The following is a 20,413-nucleotide window of genomic DNA, read 5'->3' on the forward strand; positions in this document are numbered from 1 at the left end:
GCGTTGCCAGAGGTCATAATCCACCAGGGCAGCGCTGCATGCACCGCTGCCATGGGGATTACAAGTCCCCTAACACTGGCGGTTACATGGCGGTTTCACCGCCGTGTAATTGTTGGAGGTGACGGGGCGCCGGGGGCCATATTGTGGCCTCTGCACAGCCCATGCACTTGGCAGTGCAGGGGCCCCCACACAGCCCCATCGCGCTTTACACTGTCTGCTTGGTGAGCCGGTCTCAATGTTGTGGGTTGTTTGTGCCTGCTGGCCCAGCGGGAAACTCGGAATAGGGCCAGCGAGAGGGCGACAGCACTGGCGGTCTTCTGAACCCGTGAGGTTGTGTCGTTGTACACATCTATCCAACACAATTGAGGCATAGATGCTTGTGAATATTTCTTAAGAGCTATATCCATTAGCTATTTACAACCCACAGATATGCCCCTGGATAGGTTTAAATACTACTCTGAACACTATTTCTTCTTCTTTAAGGAAACTATAGATCATCAAAAACAAGGCACCAACATGGGCACCTCCTTTGCCCCACCATGGGTTGGTGGCAAAAGGTGGTGGCCTGGGAGAACGAAAACAAAGATATGACAATACATCATTTTATGGTCTGGATTCATTGATCACCTCGTGATTATCTGGGACAGTGAATTCCAATACAATGTAAGGCTGAATACAAACAGATAAAACATCTGGCTAACAAGTAATATAAATAAAACCATTATTGGTTTCACACAGAATATCAAAGATCATGAGATCTGTACTAAAGTAAATTACAAAGTCACCATCGCACGTAATAGCATACTACATGATAACAGTGTTCACCACAGGCTCTCAAGTGGAGCATACTCTACAGCAAAATATTAAAAGGCATGTTGAACTTTTCAACCTGCTCCTATGAAACAGCCTTTTTAAAATAGGCTGAAAGAATGATACAGCAATTTCAATAAGGGGTATCCCTTATCAGTATTAGAGGATGCATTTAATGGAGTCAGAAAGAAGCAAAGAGATACCCTATGTAGGAAGCTGGCTCTGTACATACTATCGCAAAGTGAGAGATAGTGTGCACAGAGTCCAAGGGTTCCCCTTAGAGGTAAGATAGTGGCAAAAGTAGATCATTCTAATGCTCTATTTTTTGGTAGTGTGGTCGAGCAGTAGGCTTATCAGAGGGTAGTGTTAAGCATTTGTTGTACACACAAAGGCAATAAATGAGGAACACACACTCAAAGAATTAACTACAGGCCAATAGTTTTTATATAGAAAAATATATTTTCTTGATTTATTTTAGAACCACAAGATTTGAAGTAAATACATAAAATGCAAGGTACTACACGCAGGTAAGTAAGGAACTTTGAATTAGAGCAGTAACATACACAGTTTTAGTTAAAATGGCACTAAGCTATTTTAAAAGTGGACACAGTGCAAAAATCAACAGTTCCTGGGGGAGGTAAGTATTGGTTAGTTTTTCAGGTAAGTAAGGCACTTACAAGTTCAAGTTCCTAGGCATTAGGCAGCCCACCGTTGGGGGTTCAAGGCAACCCCAAAGTTACCGCACTAGCAACACAGGGCCGGTCAGGTGCAGAGGTCAAAGGAGGGCCCAAAACACATAGGCGCCTATGGAGAACAGGGGTGCTCAGGTTCCAGTCTGCAAACAGGTAAGTAACCTGCGTCTTCTGAGGGCAGACAAGGGTGGTTTGGTAGAGCACTGGGGGGGGACACTGGTAGGCACACAAAACACATCGTCTGTGGCACAGGGGCGTCCGGGTGCAGTGTGCTTAGCAGGCGTCGGGTTTTCAATAGGAATCAATCGAGGGACCCGGGGGTCACTCTAGCGGTGCAGGCAGGGCACAGGGGGTCTTCTCAAGCCAGCCACTGACTGGGGTAGGCAGAGGGCCGCCTGATGGTCACTCCTGCACTGGAGTTCAGTTCCTTCTGGTCTTGGGGGCTGCGGGTGCAGTACTTGGTCCAAGCGTCGGGTTCTTTGTTCCAGGCAGTCGCGGTCAGGGGGAGCCTCTGTTTCCTCACTGCATGCGTCGCGCTGTTGTTCTAGGGGGGTCAGGTTACTCATAAGGTCGCAGTCGTCTGGGAGTCCTCCCTGTTGTGTTGGTTCTCTGGAGCTCGAGCCGGGGGCGTCGGGTGCAGAGGGTGAAGTCTCACACTTCCGAGAACAGTGAGGTCTTTAAAAGTTGCAAGAAAGTTGCAAAGTTGTTGCTGTTTTTGAACAGTGCTGCTGTTCTCTGAAGTTTCTTGGTCCTTCGGGTTCAGGGCAGTCCTCTGATGCTTCAGAGGTCTCTGGTCCCTGTCGGATGAGTCGCTGTGCAGGTTCTTTGAGTCTGGAGACAGGCCGGTAGGGCTGGGGCCAAGTCAGTTGTAGTCTCCGTCGTCTCTGCAGGGCTTTCAGGTCAGCAGTCCTTCTTCTTGTTCTAGGTTGCAGAAATCTGATTTCCTGGGTTCTGGGGTGCCCCTAAATACTAGATGTAGGGGTGTATTTAGGTCAGGAAGGCAGTAGCCAATGGCTACTGTCCTGGAGGGTGGCTACACCCTCTTTATGCCTCCTCCCTGAGCGGAGGGGGCCACATCCCTAATCCTATTGGGGGAATCGTCCAAAACTAAGAAGAAGGATTTCTAAAGGCAGTGGTCACCTCAGCTCAGGGCACCTTAGGGGCTGTCCTGACTGGTGGGTGACTCCTCCTTGTTTTTCTAATTATCTCCTCCAGCCTTGCAGCCAAAAGTGGGGGCAGTGGCTGGAGGGGCGGGCATCTCCACTAGCTGGGATGCCCTGGGGTGCCGTAACAAAAGGCATGAGCCTTTAAGTCTCACCACCAGGTGTTACAGTTCCTGCAGGGGGAGGTGAGAAGCACCTCCACCCAGTTCAGGCTTTGTTCCTGGCCACAGAGTGACAAAAGCGCTCCCCCCTATGTGGCCAGAAACTCGTCTGGTTGTGGCAGGCTGGCAGAAACTGTTCAGCGTAGCACTAGGAGTCGGACTGGTATTCAGGGGGCATCTCTAAGATGCCCTCTGGGTGCATTTTACAATACATTCCACACTGGCATCAGTGTGCATTTATTGTGCTGAGAAGTTTGATACCAAACTTCCCAGATGTCAGTGTAGCCATTATGGAACTGTGGAGTTCGTGTTTGACAAACTCCCAGACCATATACTCTTTATGGCTACCCTGCACTTACAATGTCTAAGGGTTTGCTTAGGCACTGTAGGGGCATAGTGCTCATGCACATATGCCCTCACCTGTGGTATAGTGCACCCTGCCTTAGGGCTGGAAGGCCTGCTAGAGGGGTGACTTACCTATGCCACAGGTAGTGTGAGGTTGGCATGGCACTCTGAGGGGAGTGCCATGTCGACTTAGTCATTTTCTCCCCACCAGCACTCACAAGCTTTGAGGCAGTGTGCATGTGCTGAGTGAGGGGTCCCTAGGGTGGCATTAGACATGCTGCAGCCCTTAGAGACCTTCCCTGGCATCAGGGCCCTTGGTTACCAGGGGTACTAGTTACAAGGGGCTTACCTGAGTGCCAGGGTTGTGCCAATTGTGGAGACAAAGGTACAGTTTAGGGAAAGAACACTGGTGCCTGGGGCCTGGTTAGCAGGGTCCCAGCACACTTTCAAATCATAATTTAGCATCAGCAAAGACAAAAAGTTAGGGGGTAACCATGCCAAGGAGGCATTTCCTTACACACTGGTAACATTCAAGGTGTTTTTGCTTTAGCACAAGATCGAGTGTGACTTGGTAACAGAAAGCACTGCTGAAACGAAACAAGTCAGTCATTTTTCTTGCTCTATAAAGATTTGACCCAATACACTGTGATTGAATCTTGACTTGCTGGGAGCGCCATTTCATCCTTGGCTGAGGAGCATTTTTTGTGTGTGGATTCTTTATTTTCATTGAGAAGCGCACAACCAAATGTTCCATCAACTCGTTTCAACTCCTCCCAGTCTTGGTCACAGTTAGTCACTAGTCCATTAACACAATTTTTTTTTTTTTTTTTTTTTACTTAGGTGAATGACTTACGTGATCATCCAAGTTAAAAGTGACTTTTGCCCTTTAGTATTATAGGACAGGCAGTCCCTTACCAATTACTCACTCACAGTGTTAAACAATCCAACTAACATTCTGTTAAAAACCAACATTCTAGGAGGTAATGCTTCATTTTTATTCCCATTTTACATACGCAGTCAGTGTGCCTTTATTCAAGACTGCCCACTGACTCATTTCTCTGCTGTGTGATACATTATCTGGCGCTTAACTCTTTATATTTACTTCCCTAAAGTGGGCTCACTGTGATAAAAAGATCCTAGTTTTTGTAGTTCGTTCCTGTTTCATGAAACACTGAGTCACATTATTTGTGCCATATTGTGGGTGATTGCTTCCATAATAGAACTCTCCGGCGGGCATTTATTCTCATCACACACTATCCCATTCTGACTGTGCCCTGTGGTGGGCAGAATAACTGGCCATCTACTCAGTCTTCCAAATTCTGCTCTTCGTTTCTAGTGATGTATGCTAGCCTCAGTTCACATTGGCTCACAGCAGATGAACATGAAGTTCTTCATCCTTGCTTAGCCCCTTTGGGGTCATTGTTCCAACTTTCAGAATGTACCATGATTCCAATTTTCTTAGGGACAATTCTATGTCCCCATCACTTTGTTGTCAATCATATCAATAATTCATGCTCTTATTTATTTCCAGCTGCTTTCATGCTCTTGCTCAAAATGTCTCACCACTGGATAGTTCCTGTCTTTATTGGTTATCACTTGTGTGTTTTAGAAGTTTCTAGTTTTAATTCTCAAGTTGGGCTCTCAATATATGCGAAATCACTTGGACATTTAACCTTCCTATTTACATTACAATGCCTTGTCCATTCTTGAAAACTGTAGTGAGGCAGGTCAAATTAGGCACACGTGTGAATGCGTATGTGCCAGTTCACAGCAGTAAATGTTAAGCAGACTACGGGCTGACATGCTGTCAGCCCAGTTCTGCAATACTTGGGGTCCCCTTGCACTGCACACAAATGACGCAATGAAGAGTCACATTCTGAAGCAACCCTGGGTGTGTGCAGTACTAGCCCTGTACTACAGGGGATGCTCGTCTGTTATTTATAGCAGCCTATCACCACAATTCCCAAGTCATCACAGGCTGACGAGTTGAGAAGGATAGGGGTTGCAGCCTTTGCAAGAGGGCCATTACATTAAACTTATGGCTCTGTGCTGCATGCCCTAAACAGATATACTGTGCATACTTCTGCACTTTGTCTATCTGTTTAGAGCATTTCAGTCAGAGAGGGTATTTTGGATGCTGACAGCTTGGCCTTGTGAAAAGGAAGTGCCACAGATTGTTGGTTTACAGTGTGAACCGGACAAGTAGACAATTGGGGTAAGTGATCTTGACTGGTCTTGTCTCCCTTTCGTGGTTGTGTTCACTTTCCCTCCCTTTTCTCCTTTCTCTCTCCCTTCTCCTTCCTTTTTCTCACTGATTTTATCCGGTAGCTCATGTCTTCCCCTGCTATGTGCTCTCCCTCTCCATGTCTCTAGGAGCAGTAGCAGTGCATACAAAAATAAATTAAATAGTATGATGTTGCTTCAAAATAAAAAATAAAAAAACGTTTTTCTTTAACCTGTGGAAGCTTTTACATGAATACCTCACATTATTGCACTGCACAGAAGTGATAGTTTACTAATGGTTCAAATTTAAAAACTAAGTGGTAAAGCAAAAATCATGTAACAGTGTATGTGGCCCAGATTATTACAGAGCAACATAATAGTCTAATAGATCAAACATAATGGGTTTTTGTACAACTTGTACTCTGATATTTGAAAGTGCTTCCACGCGTGATAATGAAGAAAATTGAGTTTTGTTGAAATAAATATTTGCCTAAGATCACACAATTTAGGTAGGGAAGCTGTGACTTATCCAGATTTTCACTTTGTGCAAGTCAGCTACTAAATTATTATTTATTTTGGTTTTTAACCTCTTTTACAGTTTATCTATAGCGCAAGCTCAACCTGGAGGTATAGAAGCGCATTATGTTAGCACCAGGCAGATTACACAAGGTGACATTAATTTTTATAGGTATATGGGAGATTAAGGAGCATATTTATCAAAGTTTTGTGTCGCCCTGGTGCCCCGCAAGGTAGCGCAAGGGCAACACAAAACCTAGATGAGATTTACAAAGCCACAGAAGACCACCTTGTGTGGCCCTGATGTGCTTGGTAAATCTGGAGTAACAGAAGGCAGTGTAAAGCTGCTGCCCTGCATTATTCTGCCCCAGGGAGGCGTTCAATTGGTGGAGCATAAGTGTTCCCATGCATCCAGCCATGGATTTTGGTGCATTCCCAGATTTACCATGAGTGTTATACATGGAAATGCGTCAAAATGCTATGCTTTCCCAGGTGAGGTGCAACAAGAAGAGATACCTTTATTTCTCCTCGTTTTTCCACTTTCACATGTGCTGCATTCCACAGCACACCTAAAAACCTAAAAAGAGTAAAAAGTCTCAAAAGATTGTTTTTTGTGCAGGAAGGCGCCCTTTCCTTAACAAAAACAATCAAGTCTGCAATGAAGGCACCCTTGCACCATGACTCAAGATGCCTGTGTTGGTGGTAGGCAGCCAAACGTATGCCAGCGCAAGGAGAGAGCAGTAGTGCACTGTATCTATATAGATATGGCGCATTCCTGCCCTTTAACACAACAAAGTGCAGCAAGATGTCTTGCTGTGTTGCTTGAAAAAAATATCAACATGGCCTTAAGTGATTTGCACCGAATATCAGGATGTTCAGCTAACAAAGAGAATTGAAGCTGGTTCTCCAGTTCCAAAGTCAGCAGCTCTGCCCTTAACACCACACCCTGGGTAGAGGGAGGGTGGCAGTCTGAAGCCAGTAGAAGAACTGTATTTTTGGTCCATTTTTGACAGATATAGTGTGTAAATTGCACCAAGATACAACAATTTATAAAAATGCTCTCTGGGAACACCCCTCCAATCCCCTTGTAAAGCATTGGCTTAATTCACACTTCAAATTCATTAATTTTTCTTATGTCCCACCACTTTCAAATTCCACCAGCCGCCAGTGGGTCCCATATGTATCCCAAGAAAGTGCCCTGAGGAGACCACACGGTCACTAGCCAATGCACTACTGGTGCCCCTCCTACCTAGTTATGAAGCTCCTGTGATGTGAGGCACCTGTCTATCCTATAGTGCAACATAATTGTCCCTTTCAAGATGGTGCAACCCTTCAGGGCCTTTGTGAGGCCGCTGGGCTAACGGGAGTATGGAGTGACACCTTTCTAAAAGTTGCTAAACTTTAATTGTGGTATTAAATTCCACCTGGGCATCAGGTCGGGTTCAATGCCACGATTAATTTGATACCTTACATGATTCAGTTACGTAGTCACATTCCAGAGTTAGTTGGGTTGGGATGCCAACCAGTAACACTGAGTTAGCCAATGGGGCTACTAAATTATCCACAGTAAAACAACAATGCTGCTTTTAATACATATTTATAATATATGTCCTTCTTAATAAAATACAGCTCCCTGCGATAGGGCTCTATGGGCCTACTTTAGGGGAGACACATATTGTTAAGGAATAGGGTGGCTTTGCCATTGGTGTGAACGGCAGTCGAACTGGCAGCATAAAAACTGTCCTTCCAATCTGCAGTGGCAGGCTGGGAGCCATTTTGTACTTTGTCACACACACAGTGGCACAAACAGTGCTACAGCCCTGAGTGAACATACCCTGGGTACTCTTGGTACTATAAACTAGGGACTTATAAATAAGTCAGCCCTTGCCAATTGAGTGTATCCAATTCAACATGCAATTTGTATAGGGTCAGAGCACTGGCACTGAGGTCTGGTAAGCAGGCCTCAGCGCCCTCTCAGTAAAAAAATATCACCATCAGTCAAAATATGCGGGGTGAACATGCAAAAAGAGGCATTTCCTTAAACCCACAATCCCATGGGGAGGTTTGCAAAGCTTGGACAAAAGGACACATCCTTGGAAGTTCAAGATGTTTGCATTTTTTCTCCATTGCTTATGAAGATGGAAACACATAACATGCAATGAGGGATGCCAGAGTAAAAAACATGGATCAAATCAATTGTTTTGACTAAGGGCCTCATTACAAGTTCAGCGGTTGAAAAGCCCAAACTCCAATACGGTGGTGGGGAGCTAGCCGTCAAGCAAGAACTCTCCCCACTGTCTTATTGCAATGTTTCTGCCTGGCTGACCGGCAGAAACAGTGCAGCAGCATTGGCCTCAGCTCCTTCAGGGAGTCAACGCCAATGTCGTCACACACAGCACCCTCGGAATGCGCACTGTCTGCGATGGCAGACAGTGCGCATTCCAAGTGTTCTGGCAGTGGGGCCCCTGCACTGCGGACGACATGGTCGTGGGCAGTGCAGAGGCCCCCCTGTGGTCCCTAATCTGCCTTTCTGCCAGCCTTTTCATGACAGGGACCCCACCATGAAAATTCTGGCAGAAAGGTATGTCGTTATCAGCAAGACTTTCACCGCTGCCAACCCATCGGGATCGCTGATCCCGCAGTGGCGGCGATCTCCTGGCGGTCAGACCACCAGGATCATAATCTGGAGATCAGACCGCCAGGATTGCGGCAGTCGGACCACATATGTAGGTTTGCTGGTCCTAGGACCACCAAACTCGTAATCAGGGCCTAAGTTATTACAATCAGCACACAATGAAGGATAAAAATAAAGAACTTAAAAGATTAGCAGAGGCAGATATGAACTAGTTAAAGATAATAAAAACAGACCCGAAGAGAAAATGATCATTTACAATATATCCACCACCTTCAAATTATAATGAGTAGCGGACTTTTATAAAATCTGGTGTAAATCCTAAAGCCTATGAGGATTTTTAAGAATCAGCTGATAGATCATTTCAACAATACAGTGGAATTTATGAGAAGATTTATGTAGAGCACATGATAGAAATGTCAGTGGGTAGTCTGATCAAGCCAATTTAGACATCATATTGAGGCCAGGAAAATCATGCCCTATCACAGGCGTTTGTTGACGTATGCTTTTCCTTTGTTGTGCAGGGCTTTGTATGTGTGGGTCAGCATCTTGAACTGGCATATCTTCTGAATCAGGAGCCATTGTAGTTTCTTGAGGTGGAATGTGATTTGGGTCCTTCTCGGGCGGTCGAGAATGAGTCTTGCTGCGGAGTTTTGTATTGTGTGAAGTCTTTTCAGGAGGTGTTCAATGATTCCTTCATGGAGTGTGTTTCCATAGTCCAGCCTGCTGGTGACAAGGGCCTGCATGGCGGTCCTTCTGGTGTCGTTTGAGAGCCACCTGAAGATCTTGCGACGGGTGTGGAGGCGGGCAGAGGAGACTGCATTTTATAGAAAGCTTGTTGTCCAGGGTGATGCAGAGGTTGCGAGAGTGATCTGACTGGGTCAGGGATGGGCCAAGTTCCGTGGGTCACCATGCGTCCTGCCAAAGATGAGGACTTCCGTCTTGTCCGTGCTGAAATTGCGACAGCTGTCCTTCATCCATTCAGTCATGTCCATCATGCATCTTTAGAAGCCAACTCTGGTTGTTGAGGGGTCTTCGGACAGCGAGAGGATGAGCTGGGTGTTGTCGGCATAGGAGATGATGTTAAGTCTGACGTTGTGTGGGCCAGTGGGGTCATGTGAGCGTTGAAGAGGGTGGGGCAGAGGGACGATCCTTGAGGGACTGCACAGATGATCTTCTTTGGCTCCGAGGTCAACAGTGGGAGACGGATCCTCTGGGTTCTTCCAGTGAGGTATGAGACAATGCATTGGTGGGAGTCTCTCTAGATCCCAATGTGGTGGAGTCTGTTGATCAGAATGTGATAGGAGACGGTGTTGAAAGCAGCTGATAGGTCCAAGAGTATGAGTGCTGCCGTTTTGCTGCGGGGAAGGAGGGCTTCGATGTAATCAGTGGCTGCAATCAGGGCTGTCTCTGTGCTTTGGTTAGCTCGAAAGCTTGTCACCTGAGTGACAAACACACAGGCAATCCCACAAACATTACAGAAAACATTAACAAGATTTGAAGAAAGTACTTCTTATAACCTAGGATATGATGCAATATTTCTCTCAGAAAATGTCAGCATATTCCAAGTCTTATTGTTTTTAGTATCATTTATAAAATCACCTATTAAAGTGCTGCAACATCAGATAATACTCTACAAAACCAGATTTAACGGTATGTAAAAATAATAGCCATCTTTTTGGATCAAACTTAGAAAAATGAACTTCCACATTTGTTTATCGAAATAGAAAACACTGCACTTCAAATGTATTGATGCAAACCCAAGGCTCTACTGTTTTAGTTAATCGGGCATGATGTTAGATGTCCGAGCCATCAGGCACAACAACAGATAAGGTTATCATTCTAGACTACTATCTTTGAAATTCAGCTATATGTCAATGATACACAGGTATACATGCCTAACAGCACTTGCTAATCACTGGTAAAATAGCCACTTAAGATCGCTCCAAAACCAAACCAACTCCCCATGTTAAGGAAGACACAAACTCTTAAAAATTACACATCAGCAATATTCTCATTCACTTCTGTGAAATGTCGGTAATAAGCCGGAATAAGATAATGGCATTAGAGGTTAGTGCACTAGTACTGTTGGGAAAGGTATATCTTAATTACCTGTTTGATAAGCAGCCTCAGCTGCCATCTCTGAAAGTTTTACAGCAGTCATCCAATTGCTTTCAAGTTTCAGATATTCTTGCTGCCTCTTAGTCACCTGCAGTTGCAAGCGGATAAAACACCCAAAGAAAGAGTAATTAATAAGGCTATTCGGACAAGCCACTGTAACATCCAGTATCAAATTTCAGTCAAACGTTAGCCAGAATTATACCATTCGGCTTCACCCAAATACATTAAAAAATGAATAGTTAAAAGCAGGAACTGGTTCAGAAATGTACACTTTTCACATTAACTTCAAACAATTTAAGGTTATATTTATTTGCTTTAATTACACAATTTGTGCTCTTTGGTAAAAAGTCCTGAATCATTAGTGTATAACTGTAAGTAAATGGAGTAGGCAGTTGCCCACTTCAAGGCATAATCAACAATAAACTTGTCAGGGTTAACCACAAAGTCCCTAAATTAACAAACTCATCTGTCTGGTAGCTATGCTGGTCCATCGAAATCTGACACCGTTGCCTGAAGCCCCCCTGATGGTTTTGGCGGTATTGCAAGTACGAAAATATTCCAAGTCCCAACTTTTCACATTTCTTGAGCCACTACTTTGGGTCACTTCTAAGGCTACCAGGGTGTCGCGTAGGTTCTCATTATCCTAATGAGGCTAATGGAATTGAGCGGCAGAATCTCATGGATCTTGGGGTACAATTCCACACCATGTGACGCCTGTCGGCCTAATCTGGGTTTTCCGGCTAACTAGCAGCGCCTCATCTCTACCCAAGAGCAGGGATGACTGTGGCAACCAGGCGCAGGACAAGGAAGACTCCTCAGGGGAATCATGGTCGATCAGAACTCATTCCTTTCTCTTGGTTACATTAGTTTCACAGAGGCGGAATATAGTTCAGTAAGGGTTTATTGAAGTAACTGCATCTTAGATAAAATGACATGTATTGTAATAACTAGGATGATAAAACACAATAAAAGCAAGAGTGTGACAAGGAGAGTGAAATACAAAAACAGTCCCACCATACTGTCACTAGGAGTGATATATTTAGTTCTCCTACTAACGCTATGTTAGAGCACAGCATAATAAGCCTAATCCACCCTTCAGGTTTCCTCCTGGGAAAAGATCATCCCTTATACCGGAGTAAGGAAGCCTGTAGTCTAGAAGGACACCTTCCCCATGTAGGCAAGGGGCTCGTCAGTCTAAGCAAGCAGCTGTAGCGAGGCAATCAGCATGCAGGCGTGGTCATCTGGCTGGAATCTCCCTCTAACGTGTATGGAGTGTTTTTATAATACAAGAGTCAACATTCTAAGAAATGGTCCCCATGCATGAGTGTGTATATTTCTGTGAATGTAGGAGACACAGCGTACCACTTTTGCCAGCAACCCTATCTAACTGCAGCCTTGAAGAAAGCGAAAAGTGAAATGAATGTCCTACTGAATGTAATACTTAGATAGAGCGAAATAAAACAACACCGCAAATGTGGCTATTGCTAGAAAAATAAAGCGATGCTGAATAAAATGTAATTGGGCTAAAGTGCACAACGGCAGCCCTAGTTTGCTAAATTAATGTGTCTAAAATATGGCTAAAATAGCTATACAACAAGGGCATCAGGGACAACACTTAAGGACTCAGACTCACACCCACAGTTGCCACCGGCAAGGTCTAGTCTAGATACAGTTTGTATGGGTCAACCGATCATTTCAAGAAAAAGTTTCTGATGGATACTTCTAACTGCAGAGTCCTAATCTTTCTATTGTCTCCATGCAATAGACTGAATCCAGAAGATTTAAACAGAAGTGCTCCAATGTGCCAGTAGGTGGTGCTGTGTGGATTCGTGTAGACTTTGTTCTGCCCGAGAAAATGATGATGGAGGCCTATATCAGCGCACGCCAATGTCAGTTCCTTTTGTTTTAGGCCTTCGTTCACGGATCCAGAGCTTGCGCCACCACTTTTTCCTCATTAGTTATTTTCTTCCAAAATTATTTTTTTGCCAATGTACAAGGGAACTAACTACTTCCTATCCTAAAACTGCAGAGAGTTTAGGCCTTGAAGGAAATGTCACAAACAAATGTTTGTGACCGATCCCCACGAGGTGTGCCTCTGGTGTTTGGGGCTTGCACACGACTCCAAGTTCAACAAAGAGTGCCCCCTTCTGAACCTGAAGGAAATCTGGAAATGCAAAGCAAAGCTGTACGTTGCTGAACACAAAAAGAAGTCTTGGAAGTCAAGCTCATGCTCGAACTGGAGGGCGCAGTCCCGTTCCAACAACAGGTTCTCATTGCGAGCCAAGCCATCCGGTAAGTCGAAGCAGAATCACAAGAAGGCCAAGCAGGATTCCCCCTAGTCCCGCCGCTCTCAGCTTTAGATATGACAAGAATGTCATGGTCCCTAACTGTCTCGCTCCCGGGTCCCCACTGATGAGTGGATCCTGCAACTGATTCTAATGCACCTGGAGTTTCTACGTCCATCAATGATATTGCAACAGATCTACAGCCTACAGAGAAAACATGTTTCAGAGTTTTGGCACTCTTTCGGCTTCCTCTTGTGCACCTTCGCAGCTCAAGCATCCACAGAGTTGTTCAGTGAATTTATCGCCAGCAGGTCTGCTCTTGGTACCATCTGTCCTTCTACACCTGCCTCAGGTTCTGCCCAAATGCTGGAGCCAACTTTCAATACGACACTAAAATCCATGCTGTTTCTTTTTACATCACTATCACCAGACTAAGGCCCAGTTCCTAAAGCCCTATGAGACTAGGAGTCAAAATTATCTCAACCCCGACCAAGGTCACATCCCAAAGCGGTGTACTGTTGCCCCAGGCCCCTGTTCAATCTCACTCAGACAGAGCCAAGCCTTTGCCTCAGAGTGCACCCCAGTTCTCCAACAACTTTTCAGTTGGGACTCTGATCAGAGCCAACCAGCCACTGAAAACGGCAATGGGGATGAGGGGGATTATGTTCCCCAACACTATGATGAGGACGATAATTCATATATGGACTGATAGGAGGCTAGTGGGTTGTATACCTCCCTGGACACTAGGTTGAGTTCTCTCTCTAGACCACCAATGTAAGAGCACCTCTTCTGCCGTGGTAATGAAGCATGTAGTGTAGAAATAGGATTTACAACTGTTAGCTCTGGAAGTAAAAACTAACGTACTAACAGAAGTTTTGAAACCAGGACATACTTCATCAGAATCCTTACTTCATTCAATGAAGTCCTGACCAACCCCCTTATGGACACCTGGTACAAGCCTTGTTCCTGTCCACCAGTAAACAAGCAGAATGCTAAATGCCATAGGTCAGCAATAGGTAACCCCAAATTCCTGATGCAGAACGCTACACCAGAAAGTTTTGTGGTCCAGGCTTCCATCAGTAGGGTGAACCCCAAATCTTTCCCCACCACTCCTCTTGCTGGCGACTCAAATCAAATTGAGGCATTCTAGAAGGGAGCGTTTTCCTCAGCCAGTCTAGCCCTCCGGTCAGTCAATGCCGGCAGTCTACAGGGGAGATATATCCATATATCCATGCTTTATTGGACATGGTTGGTGAGATCTCTTTCCAAAGAAGTCCAGAAAAGTTTGCTCAAACCATCCAGGATGTTCAGGACACTGCAAAGTACATCAGTAGATCCTGACTAAGACACTACCAACTGCTTGAACACAGCAGTTGGCATTAGAGTGGTGTTTCAGCAGAACGCTTGGATGAGATCCATGTCCTTCTCTGAAAATGTGCAAGCCTCTTTAATGAACATGCCATTCAATGGATCTCGCCTGTTTGGTGGGAGGGTGGAGTCTGAATTGGAACATTTTAAATAAAGCCAGACCATGCTGCATTTTCTATGCCTTTGTACATCTGTGAGACAGTATTCTCAACCGTTTCATACGTTCGGAGGCTACTCCAGAGGGTTGGAATACTACCAAGGCCCACCACCCCTGCTACAGACACACCAGCCTTTCGAGATCAGGAATAGGGATCAAGCAAGCAATTCCCGGCCTCCAGGGACAATAAACTTCACAATTTCCCCACCTCTGCAGCAACAGCCTCAACCCGCTTGAGCTTTCCCTTAGAGTCACATGGCTAGTCTGCGGTGTGGGGGGGGAACAGGAGGGGGGGTGCAGGATCAGATATTTTCTCCAAGGGTGGCAAAAAATAACATTTAACAGATTGGTCCTTGAGGTTGACAAACTAGGCTACGTCTTGCCATTTCTTTGACCCACTGCACCTTCCACCGACATCAAAACATCTTTCAGAGAAGCACATTTTAATCTTGCTATAAGAAGTGAAGGCACTTTTGGCAAGGGATCTGCAGAGTGTTCCATCCAGGAAATAGAGACTGGCTATTACTCCTGCTACACCTTGAGCTGAAAAGGACCGTTACGTTTTAGATCTCGTAGGGAAATTTATATTTTTGACCACTGACTTTGTGTTACACCACTTTGTAGTTTCTGGGAATTCAGTGGAATCCAGAACCTAGAGAGATGTCGTTAAAGGTAAAACAAAACGATTTAGGAGTTTGCTACTATTTGCACTAAGCAAGAGACACAGAGTTGCATTAAATTGTTTGATTTTTGTAAACAGTATAGCCCTCATCTGAGCAAAATCTTAACCCTTTGGTACAAAGTAACTAGGAAAACACACTTGTTTGAATGGAGTGAAGAGCAGCTGTCTGCTTTTGACTTGGCAAATGAAATAATTAAACAGACTTTAGACTTGTGTACAGTGCAAGAGGGAAACATTGAGTTACATGTAACTGTTCAGGGACAATATGCAAACTGGAGAATGTGGCAGAAACGGGAGGACAAGGGTGCCCCTAGGAATTTGGACTAGAAAACTACCTGACTTTGGGGAATGCTATACTCCTTTTGAAAAACAGCCAGCTTTTGGCTTGTTATTGTGCTCTAGTGGATACTGAGCCAATGACACTAGGTTATAGTGTAATTCTGAGACCTGAAATATCAATCATGCAGTGGGTGATGAATTCACCTAAATCTCACTGTATAGGACATGCAAAAGAGGCTAGTATCATACACTGGATCTGGTACATACAAGACAGGGCTCGAGTAGGACCAGCAGGCATTGCAGCCCTACATGAACAGGTGTCACAAGCCCCTGTACAGGGTGAGGAGAGAGTGCAGGAGGTACCACAGGTAAAAGAGTCACCAGTGAAATGGAGGGCACCATTTGAATTCTTGTCCCCTGAGGATAGAAAGCATGTTTGGTTCACTAATGGTTCATTGAAATACGTGGGTACTAAAAGACATTGGAAAGCAGTGTCATACAATTCAGTTACTGAAAAGTCATTGTCTACCACAGGAGAAGGAAAAAGCAGACAATATACAGAGTTGTACACTGAGTGCAAGGTTCTAAAGCAAGAGCTGCCTGGGACATGTCATTTTTACACTGATTCTTGGTCCAGTGCCAATGGATTAGCCATTTGGCTTTCCACATGGCATGCACATAACTGGTTCATTCATTCAAAGGAGGTGTGGAGCAAACAGTTGTGGCAGGAAATTTGGGAAATGTTAGAACAGAGTAAAGTCATAGATGCTCATTGTCCCATTGACTCACTAGAACGCTGGTTCAATTCCCTTGCAGATGTCAAAGACAAAAGTTCAGAGGCAGAAGTGTCAACCCAGAATTCTGACTTGGTTGGGATGGCTAAGGGGGCGCACCAGAAATGTGGACACCTGGGAGAAAAAGCCACTTACAGGGGGCAGAGATTAGAGGGATGCACATTCCCCTAGATTTGTCTGTCCCACAAACAGTCAAAGATCAGTTGGGGAGAGGAAAGTTACCAGGACCGATAGAAATCAAAGCTATTCTGTTAAATAGTGGAGAAGCTGATTTATTCATACAAATTGGAGACAGAATTGTCCAACTTGTCATAAGTGCAGTGTATGGGGGATTGGTAAGGAAGAGAACTGCCCCAGCCCTTCTGATAGTGCAAGCAAAGGGAAGCTGTGATTCAGCAGATAAAAACCTCAGGTGTGGTGTGGGTTGAATCCCCCAAATTGCCCTCCAGAACCTGCAGAAATTATAGCAAAGGGCTCCAGTGATGTCCTGCTGATTATAAAACAAGGAAAGGAAAAAGGAGAGCACATCTCAGATGACAAATGTTATTTGCAAGAAAAATCATACTTGTTTATTTTACAGATTCTACTACGACTTGCCACCGACCAGGAGTGTGCTGTGTAGTCTCCCTTTGGGCGTTTGCGTGTAGGGTCGGGGGAGGGACTGCACCCCAACCTGAACCTGATGGATAACCTTTGTGCAACGCTCCTGCTGCTTTTAAAGTACAATACCTCTGGATCCATTTTGCGCTACTTGTGCTTCAAAGATTCAAGTTCTACATGGGAACAATACAGAGTACCATGGATGTTCTGTCACCTTGTTTGATTACATTTTTCCACTAGAACTAACTCATGGCTTGTTATCATCTGATGACTGCTGTCAGTCGCATTAGTCATGTTTAAATTGCCAGTTGGCAGACTATTCTCGTATGGGAACAATTGTATTCCAGCACACCTTTCAGGTGGACCATGTACATTTACATGATTAGAACTCATGATGTTTCCCTCTAATTCTACACCAACTTGCTATCCTAGAGACACTATTCAATCAGTCATTATCCCAATCAGAGTATATAAGCTTCAGTCTTTTCATTGTAGGTGTGTCTGGTTTAACTGTTTATAAGATCAATACGTTAATCCACTTCCATTGCTTTCTAGTGATGGCTTTTATCAAACCTGATTTGCTTATGATTTATTTTTTTTAAATAAGAGAAAAGTACACAAAGTCATTGAACAAAGGGTGGAAATGTAGGGAAATATTTTTTTTTGACCACTGACTTTGTGTTGCAACACTTTGCATCTGGATTAGTTGTTCAGTGTTCAGTGTTCACCAGTTGCAGATTACATTTTGTATTCAGTTTAGCTGCCTATTGATTTTATCGTGGCGTTAGACATTGCAGTTGAGACCTTGATAAATGCAGCTGTGTTTTTCCACATGGTAAACTGTGCTTGTTTTTCGTATTCTTTCTCACTGAACAGTTAGTCAGTCAGCATGATAAGAATGTGCATGTTTTTTCAGTGCAGGGAACGGTTCGGCCTTGGGAGGAGTGCCTTGAGATGTTGGCCAGTTCTCAACGTTTTTCTTCCAACTCTGACCTACAGTAGCCAGCATGTTTGAATATTTCTCTTTCATGGGAGGGGTTTTCTCCAGAAAGTCCTTTTGGCTCTTTAAGATATAAAAAGGTGGTCCTGCTCAGTAGCAGTGGAATTTCCAAGACTTCGGTCAGGATTAGACGTTGAATGCCTGACACACAACCACTTGCCCCGTGAGGGTGGATCTCATGTTTCTCGCAGTTGAACGGGGTCATCTTCTGGCTGGCATGATAAAGATGAAGAGCTTGGCAGGCCCTATGGTGATTAATTTTTACTTTATCCTTTGTTTTGCATAATCATAACTACATATATTTGCTGTGTACATTGCAGTTTAGAATCATTTTGATATATTTTCCTTTCATTGCTGTGACTATTTTTAAATGTGTGCTTTCGACCTACTATCTCCTTTTAGGAACCTTGTGGTGAAATAATAATAAATGTCTTCTTTGAATTGCATTCCAGAGATTTTAGTCAGCTCAGTCATTAGTGAAAGCAAAACAGATCTCTGCCGTTTGAATGCCTTCTTGCCGAAGGGCAAACTGAAGATACTTAGGCCGGGCCAGGTTCTGTCTGCCCTGGATCCAGGCAACTGGATGGTGGCTTTAGATCTGCACGCCACCTATTTACATGTACCCATCTTGCAGACCCACAGAGGGTACTTGTGTTTCAACGTGCGCCAGCCGCATTTTCAATTTGATGTGCCTCCTTTAGCCTCCCCGGCTCCCCTTAGGTGTTCACAAAGTGACAGCAGTGGTCGCAGCAAACATTTGGAGGTTGGGGTTTCTGTTTTTCCCATACCTGGATGACTGGCTGGTAAAGGTGGGCTTGCCACGGTCAGTCATAGACCACTTCCAGATGATGGCGAACCTCTTAACATTGCTGAGATTCAGTATCAACATGCTGAAGTCCTACCAGACTCTTTCACAGAGGATCCCTTTTATTGGAGTCATCCTGGATATGGTGAAGTTTCAGGGCTTCTCTCCACTATGAGTGCAGGTCATTCGTTTTATGATTCCAATGTTTCAGCCTTGCTTCTGGGTCTTGGTGAGGGTGCTCAGAGGCTTCTAGGCCTCTTGGCATTGTGCTTGTTGAGTATTCATTTTTTCAAGAGGCATATGTGGCTCTGCAGTGGAACCTGAAGTTTCAGTGGGCCCAGCACCAGGGGAACCTGTCACATTCCATCCAGATTTCAAAGGAGACTGCAAAAGTCCAGCAGTGGTGGCTCAACTGCACTTGACCAGCCGCAAACCAGTAGCCTTGCCCCACCCAGATGGCAGTAACAGATTGTAGTGACTAATGAGTCACTGCTGGGATGCAGCGGTCAACTGGGAAAGGTGGAAATCAGAGGACTTTGGTCTCCAGAGGAGGCTGGACTCCACGTCAACCTACTGGGGCTTGCGGGCAACGCACCTGGTGCTGGAAGCCTACCCAATATCCATCAAAGGAAGGCTGGTTCAGGGACAACACCCCCACCATGGAATACTGCAACAAGCAGGGTGGGGTGAGGTCCTGTGTCAGAAGGCACATATTCTCTGGAGCTTGCTGGAGCACCAGGGAGTTTTCCTGGTCGTGAACCACCTGGCAGAATCTTTGAACAGCAGTGCAGAAAACAAATGGTAGTTACACCCAGAGGTGGCACAGAGTATTTTGAAGTAATGAGGTGAATCCTGATTGTGAGTTCTCATCGCTAGAAAAAAATATCCAATGTCAGAACTTTGCACTCTGGAGTTTCCAAGAAAGCTCTCCCTCAGATACACATTCCAGAAAGAGTGACGCATAGGATTCCTGCATGCATTTCCACCGCTGCCTCTCCTTCCCGAGTTCTGAAGATGATTAGGAATAACCGGGGTCAAGTCATCCTAGTGGCTCAGGATTGGGCAAGAAGAGTGTGGTATCAGGCACTTCAGTACATGAGCATCTATTCTCTGATCAGGTTGCCACTTCGAGAGGCTCTCCACTCGAAGTAGCAAAGCAGGGTCCTGCAACTGAGTCTGCACAATCTGCATCTCCATGTGTGGAGATTGAAAGGAGTCAACTGCCGCCACTCGGTCACCCTCCTGAGGTCATGGAAGTCATTCCTGCAACAAAACGTCTCGCTACAAAGTCTTTTTATGGTGGCCGCTGGGTCACGTTTGTAGCCTGGTGTGGCAGCTGCAATGCAAACCTGTTATTTTTTTTAGCCCTGGCCCAACAAGTACCTGCAGTGGCTGTTTATTTTATTAGTCCTTTCGACCTTTAGGTTTACTGAACCAGCTGTCCTTATTTAAGTCACCAATTGTGATGAGGTTTCTAAAAGGTTTGACTTATGTGTTTCCCTCCCAAACACTTTCAACCACATGCACAGCCATTCACTACATCGCCTGACTTACAAGACTGTTTCTGGTTACGCACATGCTTCAGGGATCCCAATAGGTCATCTGCATATAATGACACAACATTGGTCATTTCATTCAAAGAAATGCCACAGGTGCCTTGCATTAAACTATATTTAGAGAAAACAAGAGTGGTGATAGCGGGCACCCCTGATGAGTACCACAACCGACTACGTATGAATCTGATATAAGCCTGCTCACCCGGACCCTCACTGTCAGATGT

At 44.9% G+C, this 20,413-nt stretch overlaps 1 protein-coding gene across 2 annotated transcripts in view; it reads right to left on the reverse strand.

The window, feature by feature from the left end:
- The window catches only part of DIABLO (diablo IAP-binding mitochondrial protein), a 98,503-nt gene that overhangs the window by 22,664 nt on the left and 55,426 nt on the right, over positions 1-20,413 (reverse strand). For both annotated transcript variants that reach the window (XM_069214932.1, XM_069214933.1), the window contains one exon: positions 10,655-10,751. In XM_069214932.1, coding sequence (XP_069071033.1) covers positions 10,655-10,751 — 97 coding nt within the window. The remainder of the gene's footprint in view (positions 1-10,654; positions 10,752-20,413) is intronic.

This window comes from Pleurodeles waltl, chromosome 11 (genome assembly GCF_031143425.1).
Source record: "Pleurodeles waltl isolate 20211129_DDA chromosome 11, aPleWal1.hap1.20221129, whole genome shotgun sequence".
NCBI classification, from domain to species: domain Eukaryota; kingdom Metazoa; phylum Chordata; class Amphibia; order Caudata; family Salamandridae; genus Pleurodeles; species Pleurodeles waltl.